This window comes from Eleutherodactylus coqui, chromosome 8, assembly GCF_035609145.1.
Source record: "Eleutherodactylus coqui strain aEleCoq1 chromosome 8, aEleCoq1.hap1, whole genome shotgun sequence".
NCBI lineage: Eukaryota > Metazoa > Chordata > Amphibia > Anura > Eleutherodactylidae > Eleutherodactylus > Eleutherodactylus coqui.
The window spans coordinates 62,266,611-62,279,244 of NC_089844.1; the positions used below are offsets into that span (position 1 = coordinate 62,266,611).

General features: G+C 43.4%; 1 protein-coding gene across 3 annotated transcripts in view; it reads right to left on the reverse strand.

The window, feature by feature from the left end:
* Window positions 1-12,634, reverse strand: part of PCNT (pericentrin) — an 86,034-nt gene that overhangs the window by 42,466 nt on the left and 30,934 nt on the right. For all 3 annotated transcript variants that reach the window (XM_066575722.1, XM_066575723.1, XM_066575721.1), the window contains exons 17-26: window positions 8,048-8,266; window positions 7,815-7,964; window positions 7,583-7,729; window positions 4,741-4,892; window positions 3,734-3,900; window positions 2,386-2,600; window positions 2,086-2,248; window positions 1,718-1,924; window positions 708-937; window positions 302-415 (exon numbers count right to left, since the gene is read on the reverse strand). In XM_066575722.1, coding sequence (XP_066431819.1) covers window positions 302-415; window positions 708-937; window positions 1,718-1,924; window positions 2,086-2,248; window positions 2,386-2,600; window positions 3,734-3,900; window positions 4,741-4,892; window positions 7,583-7,729; window positions 7,815-7,964; window positions 8,048-8,266 — 1,764 coding nt within the window. The remainder of the gene's footprint in view (window positions 1-301; window positions 416-707; window positions 938-1,717; window positions 1,925-2,085; window positions 2,249-2,385; window positions 2,601-3,733; window positions 3,901-4,740; window positions 4,893-7,582; window positions 7,730-7,814; window positions 7,965-8,047; window positions 8,267-12,634) is intronic.

Genomic DNA, 12,634 nt, shown 5'->3' on the forward strand with positions numbered 1-12,634 from the left:
ACACACACACACACACACACACACACACACACACAAACAACTTTTAAAGCACATATTTTTAACCGGAGACCTCAATGTTAACCAAAAATGCACTAAATCCAGCGAAGGCCCTTGTAGATTAGGCCTTTACCAGGTTTAGGTTTATTAAAGCTACAAGTCACCATTACGTTGGCACATTACAAAAAAAATGTGGTAGCACTTAACCAGTAGCCTTCTGGACTCACGTTTGTTCAAGTAAAACGTACAACAGGATCAGTTTTTGTTGAATGACATGTCAAACATTAGTGCCGCTATCACTTACTCCGTAAGCCTTCGAGTCACCATGACACTTTAATGCTTGTTTCAGCTGCTCCTCTAGATTTTGAATCTCTTGCTGAAACTCATCTCTCTCATGCTCTCGCTCAATTGCCTGCTCCTAAAAGGGTGCAAAGTATAAATATCAGCTCCGCAGCCATAGCGCTGATACATATTAGTGCTCAGTCAGTTTCTGACATTACAGTAAGACCTTCCAAAAAACTCAAAGTCAATGAGGTCTGACAGATTACATCAAAGGAAACAAGGATCATGACAAAGACGTATAGAATATCACACAACATTCAACTAGCTAAGGCCTGAATGGACCTCAAACAGCTATGGTGGACAGGTCGGTCAACACCCAGGTACCATTGATGTAGACCGTCACTTATTATAGACAAGATGAAGCTTACATCCATGAACTGCCGTTGGCTCTTCAGTTGCTTCTCTAGAGACTGGATTTGCTGTCGAAGGTCAATCATCTCATTGGTTTTCTTCATGAGCTCTTGGTTACGAGCCATTTGCTCTTCCAGTTCCATTTCCAACATTTTCATCTGTGATATCAAGTTTGAACGGTCCTGCTTTGCTTGACAATGCAACTCTAGCTCTTCCTTTAACAAATGTTCTGTCTCTTTTAGTAGGTCTGGAAGACAAAGGGGAGTGGTTGTGGGGGGGTCCAGATCTAATTTGTAACTTAAGTAGTTTCACTAGCTTGCTGTACAGAGAAAGCCTGCAATATATATTTGTTTGGTTTGGCAAACTTAATTTCACTCTATTCTTCTGCCCAAATCATCAAATCAAGGAACAGTATGGAAAGGGAAAAAAACAACAAAAAAAAAAACCAAACAAACTAGAATGAATAGTTTGTTGCATAGACATGCATGTGTGAAGGAACGAGAAAAAAAAAACCAAAAAACCAACAAACACTGCGATGATCCCCTGACCTCAACTTGAAGTTAAGACTTTATAAAAGAGGCACATGCTTCAATAATCATGCAGTGCACACTTCCATGACACAGGAGCTACTTCTCTCAACGAGGGGTTAGAAGAAAGAAAAAAAAAAAAAGGCTGTAAATCCACAGCTTGCAACTTTTTATGCTTTTGAAAACCTAGTCTACATGTATTCTGTAACTCGCTGTGGAATTGCAGAGTGGAATACACACTAGTCTGCAAAGTGTGAATTCAGCATTAGTTTTCTACTAACAGATGGCCATTTGCCAATGACAAACTGTAGAACACTTTTAAGTAGGTGACATGTCTAATACTAATGCAAATGGAAGTTCATTAGGACAAGCTAACATCATTTTTGGTTGTCACCGATAGATGTGGGATTATGCAGTTTGTTAATAGGATATAATCATAATCTCATTTTATTTTTGGTTAATTGCTCAATTCAAGCCCACATATATATCATAATTCTCACCAGCTTCAATGTCACTGCCGGACAAGACCTCCTGCAGTCTCTGCAACACTTCCTTCTCCTTCCCAGATACAGAGTGCTCTTGTGTCAGGATCTTCAGCTGCTCACGTGACTTTTCCAGTTCAACAACAAGTTGGTGCTCCGAGTTCTCCTTTGACAACAGAGCCTCTTCCAGTGTAGCTTTCTCAAGTGCAAAACCTTCAATAAGTCCTGTGTCACACAATAAGACAAGCGTCTCATAGAAGAGATCATGGAAAAACACCCACAACTGTGCCCAAGAAAAAGAGAACAAGGCACAACTCCCATTCAGAAAATGCATTACAGTATTACATTTGCTCTTTTGTACTTCTTCCCTTGGCCAGGCTTCTTACCCTGAAATTTATGCAGCTCCACCTGCAGCTGATTCTTTTCCTCGGTCTCCTTTGTTAACTGTTTTAAGAGATCCTGATTCTTAATCACCACTTGAGCCATATCCTGGTTTCGACTTTTAAACTCCTCCTCAAAACACTTCTGCATGGAGCGGGTCTGTTCTACCTACAATAAAGAAAGAGAAATAGAAATTCCAGTCATGTAACAACAAAGTATCAAAAATCATAGTAATGCAGCTTACTGCTGAAGATCTCATTTACATAAATGGTATATACGGTATAATATGCGAACGGATTTCATACCTGAAGATTCGAGTCTGTAACCATGTCCAGAAGCCTCTCAACAGCGGCACGCAATCGATGGCCCATACGAACTATCTTCTCCTCGTTCTCTAGACCTACTTCCAAGCTGCCAAGCACGCTGTCACACAGATACTCAGACAGTTCATAGCCTTCATCAGTCGACATCAGACTGTTCTCGGTCATGGTCTCACAATCTGGGCTCAGGCGAGTTTTATCTACAATGTAGAATCATTCTCATAAGGTTTGCTTTCCATTAGGAGATGGTCTTTTAGTAGTCTAGATCTTAACTATCCATATATCGCAGCAGATCAATCAATCGTGCGTCAAGATTTAATTGGTTTCCAACAAAAGTAGCACAATATACAATTCACTGCATACTAGGCATAGTTTGCTTCTTTCCTTGTCTTTATCACATTTTTACATACAGCTAGTATTTTCTAACACAATCTCTTACAATCATTGTGATTTCTTCAGCCGCTCCAATTCTTCAAGCTTCAAAACCACTTAATGTCCACCTATATGCCTTTTTAACGGCAGTCGCTAAGGGGCATTGAACCTGAACAATTGCCTTTTGCCAGTGGCGTAAGTTTAAGCCCGTACAGGCTGGGAAAAGCCAGTTTGATGACAGCTGGGATCCTGCTGTAATAGCTAGGTGTAAAGAAACCTCCGTTCCCAACTGTTTGACCTCCTACCTGCTGTGATCAAACACCACTGCACCTTGTAATCTGAGGATTGCATGGGGCAATGCAATCACAAGATGCCAATTGGTTTCCATGGCCGCAAGATACCTGACAAAGGCCTCCATGTCTGCCATGTAGCTCAGCCTATTAGACTCTATCTCTGGCAGAGGCCAATAGGTGGAAGGTATATGCATGGTTCACTGTTACAAAAATAATGGATCAAATGGAGCTAAAATATGGATCAATAATTGTATTAATTAAAAAAAAAAAAAAAGTTAAATTCTTTAAAACAAAAAATAAAAAACAATTTTTTCCATGGCCTGGCATCCATAAAATCTAAAATCTATTAAAACTATATCACATTTATGCAGCACTTTGCACTCTAATACTGGGTGACCTAAAAGTTCAATCCTGGCATTGCATTTTGTTTCGGGTCAAAGATAAAAATGGATTAAAAAATGATCAAAAAGTTTTATGTGCCCCCAACTTGGGGTACCAGTAAGAGCTACAGATCACCCCACCACAAAAAAAAACAAACCCAAAACACACCCTCACACAGCTCCATTGACAAAAAAGAAATAAGTAATGGGGGTTGCAAATTCCTAGAGCAGGAATTTCTCTCTCCTAACTTAATAACTTCTAAGCAAGTGAGCCAGGGGCAAGGATACCTGATGATTTTGCCAAGTTGTCAATTCTTTCATCATCAGTTTGAGACAAGCTGTTGTCCAAGCAGAGACCAATCTTTTTGCTGATTAAGTCCTCGGTGACCAGAGTGTTTTTAAGTATGTCTGCAAAAATCTTTAGAAGACGCTGGCAGGAATCTTGCAACTTCTTCCTGGAAGGCAATTTTTTTTAAAAATGGTTATAGGCTTCAGTAACAAACATAATAGGGTTCAACATCTACATAAAATTGGGTGCCAAAATGTGAGCCCATGAGGGACCAACACCTGATAGCAAAACAAGTTAGAGACCCATCTGTGCAAGTGTCTAAAGCGAAGTCCGCTTTGTACCCAAGTCTCATGGCCTGCATGGATGAGACTTTACATTGGCTCACTCCTCACCCCTCAGACCCCCAATTACGGCAAAGTTTCAAATTAATTAAATTGTCAAACTGAAAAAAATGAACCACTATCCCTACATTGTTGGAAACCTTTACAAATTTTAAATAGGCACCAAAGTACACACGGTGAACAGTGTTTATTAAAAAAGTTAGAGTTCAGATGTGAGATATTTGCCGCAGTTTTGTCATGGGAGCCCTGCAATTAAAATCCGCAGCAAATTAAACTACAATGGCAATGGTGTTTAGAGACCATCATCCAAGTGGCTAAAAAAAAACAAAAACAAACAAAAAAAAAACTGCATGCAAAAAGTAGGATGCTGCAGATTCTGAAACATTCATGTTTTGGAAAAGGCCAAGGACTTTCTCCGTGAATCCCACACATTCAACATGTGAGGGTGAAGTGCAGAGGAAAGTCTATATAAAGCACATGCAGATTTTGCTAAAAAACCTCCACAAATTTGTGTTGAGGTCTTGAGCTGAAAAAGTTTATGCTTATAGATACATATAAAAAGCAGTCAAGTACAAATAAATAACAAGCCATAAATATATTCTACACACTCCGAAAAAAGCTTCTCAACTCTCAGTGCCAACAAAGTCCCCCCGCCGTATACTCACTGTTCCTGCTGTGCAGTCTGCACATCCGATTGCAGCATTGCTACCAAGTGTTCGCCTTCCTGGTTTTCCCTCTCCCTTCTCTGCACGAGTACATCCATCCGCGACTGTGAAACATCCATTTCCTTAGTTAAATCCGAGACTTTATCCTGCAACTGAGGGTTTTGGATCAGAGAGAAAACAGTCAGAAAGCTGATCATGACCGAAACATGATTCCCCTCTATTAAAAGTTGCTTTACAAGACTTGGCCACACGCAGTAATAGGGTCATTAGCTTCCATTCTTGTTTTAAGGCTATTGCAGCACCTAAATAGTAATCCTGTCTGCAATGCTCTATGGTGGGAAGGTTATGAAAACTTAAGCTTGCAGAAAGCAGTTCGCCAGCACTTCTCACTGGTGAATGCAAAGGGCATTACTCACGGCGTCACTTCAGGCCCGGTCACCAAGACAACAGTTTGGACGCTTGACAAGCCAAAACAGAAGACGTTACCTCCCCCGTCCTGAGATTCCCTTTACTCGCTGAGTGAATGATTTAATAGCCAACCACCCTTAAACATAACAGTTTCACACTCCATTATATGCTGTGGTGCGAACGCCTGGAAAGTGTCGGCAAAAAGGTCTGCTGGACTAGATTCAGCGATGGTCTCTTCACTAATCAGATCCCAACATAAAAGATTTGCAGAAAAAGTGCTATCATAGCAACCATGCAAAAAGGTGCAAAAAGCATATTCAAAAGGAAGCACAACACAATGAGGCTGTCATTGATTACAAACCATTCAGTGCCGCTCGTTAGTTTTACAGAACATGTAACTATTGCCACCTCAACCATTTGAATACTTCTAAAACATAAGGGAGGTGGAGCAGCCTGGATGGGAAACACGCACGTCCTCACTGTATCCCTATAGTTCTTTTACATGGGACGAGCTGTCAGACGAACGATGCCCGACACTCGTCCCAGTGATGCTCGCTCCTGTGCTGTCTTCAAAAACAAAAAAAACCACTGCATGTCCAATGGTGTCACTCGGAACGCATCGCCTGCGTCTTTTTCAATGGGACACTCAAACAAATCGCATGCCATGTGATGTGATGTTTTTATGTGGAAATCAATGGGAAACACTTGGCGATCCTAGCCGTTCAGTCGGGGGGTGCATTTACACTAGACAATCATTCAGATTCTCACTGGATTGCGGGAACACGAACGATAAATGTTCTGTGTAAAACCACCTTTAGATATGACTGCTAGGATAGCCTAAGCAGAGCCCATAAAAAAGGCCAAAATGATCAAGGTCATAGAAAGAGAGATAGCCAATAGTGAAAATTAGCAGTAGAAAAACTGAGCGTAAGCGAGTCAGTGACAACAGGCTACAGAGTTCAACAGAGTTTTGCTACTGTTTAACAGAGTTAAAACCAAATACTATTCAACAAAGTCTAAAAAGGGGTGTGCCAAGGTATAAACTTACACCCCCCCCCCGCCCATGAACAGGATAGGGGATAACTGTGATCGGTGAAAGTCCGATCACTGGGATCCCACATGAATCAAGCAGTCTTTCTAGTTACTTCCATGGGAATGCTGGAATTGCAAGTAGAAGCACTCGACAATCTCTAGCACTAAAATGAATGGAGCAGTAACGTACATGTGCATCATCCTCTCCATCTAGATGGGGGCCAGTGGCCAAGTCACCCCCCCCCCCCCCTCAAAAAAATAAAAAAAATTGGGAGTATATATTACACATATACATATACACACACACGCTTAAGAAATCAGGTGGTCATTCCTGGACAAAAATCACCTGACCATCTCCGATTTTTAACAAATCTTTGCTCTTTTTTTGGTACTAGAATGTATGTATATATTCAACCCATCGTGTCAACGGTTCAACTTTCCAAAATGGTCACAGAGTAAGTGATCAGTATTTACCTCTGTCTATTTTACTTTCTACTGGGCAAATACATTTCTAAAACCGGCCATAATGTGTGATTTACTGTTTAATACCTCAATTTAAAAACCCTTACTGTGTGAAACACATTTTAGGAGATTTCTTCTATTATCTCCCAATTTCTCTTATCAGATCACCCAAAGCTTTCCCTCACTTTACAATATTCAGACTGTCAAGGTCTTTTAAAGATTGGATCCTGATTCAATAAAAAGGTAAATATTTAAGGATGATTTTTTTGACATTATAAACTTGAATTACATTACAATATGTAGATTTAGAACGTATTTTTCCTAAGAGAATGACACCTTGCACATCTCATCCCATGTCCAGTAGATTCCGATATATGACTTCAAAAATAATGGTTCTCAGTGACCTTTAGAAGTGTAACCCGCCCGTATTACTTGACCCAATGGGTCTAAATTTGATGTATGTATGCATGTAAGTAAACAGAAGTTTTGTAAACATCTGAGATGCTAGGCTGTTATCCCTTGGGTGATTTGTCTTGGAATGACCCTTACATGAATTCTTCTTATTTGAGGAGTCACCATTTCTTACGTCAGGCTAAGTGGCGCGAGATATTGTTATCACTTAAAAGTTGATCTCTATCCAAAACTCTTAAGAAGGAATCTACCACCACCTTCTCGCAGCTCCCTCTAAGTGAAGCACAAGTTAGTGACCGGCATTCTGATTTCAGCATTGTATGTTACATGTGTTTGTAAAGTACTTTCGGGGAAACAGTTGTGGCGCTCACATGTCACTGGAAAGAATATTCGCAGGCTGCAGGGCTAGTCCCACCCGTCCATGCGTTTGGCCTCATAAAAAGGTGGTGATAGACATCCTTATAAAAGTTTGAGAGATGTGTGTATGTGTGTGTGTGTCAAAAATAAATCAATAACGTTTTCTCTGCACCTGTATCACTTGTGTATTTTTATCTTCCATCTGCTTTGCAAGGTGCTCCTTCTCCATCTGTTGCTCAGCCCTCACCTTCTCGATGTCTTTAATGAACCGTTCTTCAAGCTCCTGTAAGGCAGACCTTTTCTCTGCACTAAATTCATCCTGAGAAAGCAAGTTCCTTGTCATCTAGATGCTGCGCACCGTGTATAAAACAGATGGATGAAGGGAGAGTATGAGCAGGTCTTACTTTTAGGAGTGTGATTTGCTGTTCTAGTAACATCTCTGACTGGCACTTCAACAACTCGATCTCCTCCTGGAGGTGCAGCTGCTGGTCAGACGCTCTCTGGAGTTCTGTAGACAGGGCTTCCCGTTCACGAGAAAGTTCTGCAACAAACATCTGGAGAGACAGACAGACTTCAGAACAGATTGGGAAGTATACAAACCGGAGTATTAATACTAGTAATATCGGTTATTACCGACCTCCTGTTTGCGGAGCTCCTCGATCATCTTCTCCTTCTCTGTCTGCAGTTTAAGGGTGTGCTGTTCAACCTCTACATTGTGCAGGTCGTGGAGCTCTTGCAGATTGAGTTGGTTCTGAGCTTCCATTTGTACAACTTCCCCTTGCAAGACATCTAAGGCTTGCTTTTTTACCTCCTCAAGATGAAAAAGTTGTTGATCAAGTCTCTGCCTCAGGTCCTCCTAAAAGGAATAAAAGTTAGATTTAAAGAGCTGTATGGTCACAAATGTCATCCAATCCTACACAGGGGTCCATGTGCGAGAATAGCGCAACAACGTGGAAGTGCTGCAGCAAAATTAAACTCATTCATGAGTAGCGATTAAGAATATTTGGGGATTCTGGAACAATTTTCATATAAAAACTAGTTTTTATAATAACTTGCCGTAAAATCTCTTTCTCATCTTGTTCATTGGGGGACACAGCAAAGACCTTGGGTATAGCTTCTGCCACTAGGAGGCGACACCAAGCATAAAAGTGTTATCTCCTCCCACTAGCTATACATCCCCTGCAAACATCATTCTAGCTCAGTTTATATGCAGGCAGTAGGAGCAGCCAGTAGGATATAACAATAGATAATAAATAACCATACTCACGAACTGTAACTCATTCCAACAGTGTGCGACTGCACTGAGGATCCTTCAACCAAGAGGAGACCCAATACCAGACTGGGTGGGTGCTGTGTCCCCCAATGAAGAAGACGAGAAAGAGATTTTACAGCAAGTTCTTGCAAAAATCTTGTTTTCTCGTCTGTATCATTGGGGGACACAGCAAAGACCTTGGGACATTCTAGAGCAGTACCCAAGGGGCGAGAAAAATAAGAAGTCGCATGAGTAAAGAAGCAAATCCGCTTTTTAACTGCGACCAACGTTAACGGATGACTAGTTTTCCAGCATGTTCAGACATAAAGGGGCCCAAGTAACTGACGCATTCATCCTCCAGAGAATAAACTCCTGATAAGGAGCTTCTGACGAGGCACCCGCCGACCGAGTACTATGAGCCGTAATACGGCCCGAGAACTTAACTGCCTGGCACTGTAACCTTGTACTGCCGCGAAGCAGAGCCAGTCCAAGGAGTCCACTACCTGAGAGAGGTACTCTTGCGTAGTCAGACCGTGCCCACTTGCCGCCGGAGCGCTCCTCGGCACTACCGAGAAAGGTGCCCACCGAATAGTTCACTAAAGTGGATCTCCATACCAGCGGCAGTGGGGGAATATACGACAGGTCAATAACGACCGTTACCTGATGACGACCTTCAGTACAAAGTCAGCATCCAAAACACGCTGTGGAGCCATCAGCGTCGAAATTTCAGGGAGTTGCATGCCTTCCAACATTCGACCTAGTTGTACGTCAGCTTCTGTATAACTCCAGGTTGTCAATAGCACTTTTCCAGTCCCGCTGCGGGGGAGGAAGCGGGACGATTTCAGACGCTGATGAAGAAAAAACTCTTTGCGATCCATAACCGCTTCTGGTTGAAGTCCTGTGTTGACAGTCGCTGAAAAAGCTTGCGACAGAAGGTTCCTGGTTACCTTTCGACTATCTCGAAGGAGTCATCTTTGCAGCTGACTACCCTCAGAATGTGGGTGACCTAGGACCCAAGGACTGAACTATGGTCCCAGGCTGCATAGCTAAAGCGCAGCATGGCTCTAATTCTGCGTATCACTACAGCCCCCATTCGTGAAGTCGACTGCCTGGTTAGCTGTAGAGCGAAAAGGACTTGTGTCAAAAGATCCTTCAACCCCATAATCCTGTGACAATGCCCACAGCATCCACCTTCTGCATGAAATCCTGGTCTTCTGAAGAAGTCTAGCCTTGGAATGGAGACTAACAGGTTAGTTAACTAGGGTTGGCCCTGTACCAAGATACCACTGCAACCACATGAAACCAGTAGGAAAAAGAAGGTTGGCAGCACAGCCAGGGTACACCGGTATGGGAACCTCACTAGTCCTTTTAAGGGTAAACCTCAGTAGTAGAAAGGGTCGACCCCCAAGGATTGCCAACAGTACAAGTATAAAATGTCTCACGGTCTCCTGCAAGCAATAATGCAGGCAGAGCGCAGGAGTATCACAGCGTGCTCCTGGGTCCGTCCAACTTAACTCTGTTGGACGTGTGAACTTCCTTATGTGATCCGTGGCGAATGCTTCAGTAGCTAAATTAGAGACTGGTCCGAATTACAGAGTCCTGCATCTGCCCATCCACAATATAGGAGCAACGTGGGCTGTTCTGCACCCATCCGGAGCCACGGGTGGCCCACTGCAAGTGACACCACAGGAGCCACGGGCGGCATGCTATAAGCGGTAGCCGACACCAGAAGCCGCGGGCGGCATATTACAAGCAGTGGGCGGCAAAACACAGCCAAGGGCGGCACATTAGAGCCGCAGGTGGTATCACAGGAGCCACAGGCGGCTAGCCGTAAGTGGTACCAGGGGCGCCTTTGGCGGCCCACACAAAGGGCTGGCGACATAACAAGCCACAAAACAAGGCACAATGACCAGCAAGAACACCTAGTAACACCCACTTATCGTCCGCACAGCGGCGGACTAACAAAATAAAACCACATACCTACCTCTTGGCCAAGGTAGGGTGGCTTCCCGGCTCCAGCAGAGCTTCTTCCCATCATCGCATGCTTTTATGAAGGGAGGGTATGCCAGACCGTAAGCAGGAAGGGGGGGGGGGGCCCTCTATGGCTGACGGGTCTCCTCTGTTCGCCCTCCTCAGTGGGTTAACAGGGAGAGTCCTGCCCCCCCCCCCCCCCCCCCCTTATTCCCTGTTCTTCCGGGGACATAAAGGTTAGGAAAAAATGAAAGAAAAAAAAAAGGCTCTGTAGGAAAGAGAGTCTGCCTCCTACGACACCAAGCTAAAAACCGAGCTAGCATGATGCTTGCAGGGGGGTATAGCTAGTGGGAGGAGTTAACACTTATGCTTAGTGTCGTCTCCTAGTGGCAGTAGGTATACCCAAGGTCTGTGCTGTGTCCCCCAAGGATTCAGACGAGAAAAATAATTTTAAAAGAGTGTTTCAAGTCCCTGTGCAAGTTTTCACCCTTCCACACAAGTGTTCCAGTGCTGACCAACATAAGAGATTTAAAAATATTGTTCACCCACCACCATTAAAAAGCACTGCAATGCATTATCATAACTTTTAGTTAAGGGTATAGGAGGAACAGAAAAAAAAGGGACCAAAAAAGATAGTACATGTGTACTCTCTTTATTCCTCCTGGAAATGCATGAACATCCCAACATGGTGATGCCATTCCTTTAGTCAAATGGAACGCGGGGTTCTAATTAAAAAGGTGCTGCAGTGTTACTATTAGATTGTAAGCATTTACTGAAGAGACGCGAGAGGAGAGCGGCCAGGTCTTCTTGAAGCCATTCAAACTATGCAGGTTGCCATGACAAATCAGATGTTTACTTTAGTGATATCAACTAAAGAGACTGTCATCCAACTCAAAAGCCTGAAGGCTACATTACCATTGAGTTGCATTTAGTGTATCTGTACACCTAGATCTATCTATACTGTTAGCATGGCTGGCAGAAGGCATTGGAACGCTACAACAAGGTTCAGAAATTGGATGCATTATATCCCTTTGCATATGTATCAGCACACAAGCCAGCAGATGTAAGCCAGGTAGGGAGTTTTGTAAAAATTAGTGTTAGCTAGTATAGTATAGCTCCTGTAGACCCTCATCCACAGAGCAGAACCCGTCACCGGCTTCAGGTCAGCCTCACAGAGCAGAATACAGTAGTGACCGGCACGGTGTGTTAGGTAGGAATAGGCTGTAGTTTGACCAGTCATACATTTGTCGCAGTATGGCGTATTCATGATATGCAGGCGCCGCTGATCGCCAATTGACAGCTTCCACCTCAATTAATGTGCAAAGAAATAATGTAGCAATCAACAGCATTCGTCCGAATCAGAAGGCGGAGGGAAAATAATTTGCAAACCCCCTGGAAGACTTTACTGAATGCTACACTTCCACGGAGAGATCCTTGGGCTCTTGGTAGCCTTGACAAGCAGTAACATATCACGGTCGGGCATAAGTCACATCACAGCACTGGTAATTCATTAGGGACGTTTAAAAATCTTCAAACAAAAATTGTTCATACAACTCGAACCCGCAGCTGCAGCCGCCATCAGGCCTCCAATGCCGATCTGAGCACATATAGTTATTAGGAGTAAGGCCGGTCTCTCATGGCAGAGAGAATTGCACGAGATTTGTGGGCTGCGAGACGCACACATATGAACCCCATTTTTGTGAATGGAGCCATATACATGAGTGAGGTTCCCATGGCTTGTCTTAACGTTACTTTCCCATTAAAAGCAATAAGCTATGCGTTCCAAGGAAAGTGTAACACATGTCACGGTCCAAGTTGTGATCATGGGTGCAATGCGAGGTTTCCGCTCTTTCGCTGCGGCAGGCGCTCCCATGGTGGAGAGCGCGGCCGCAGCAGAAGAAAAAAAACAGCATGCTGCGGCCGGCGAACACACACCGCAGCCCCGGCTTTGGCATGCCGGATTCACCATCCCATGTGGACGAGATTTCTGAGAAAACTTGT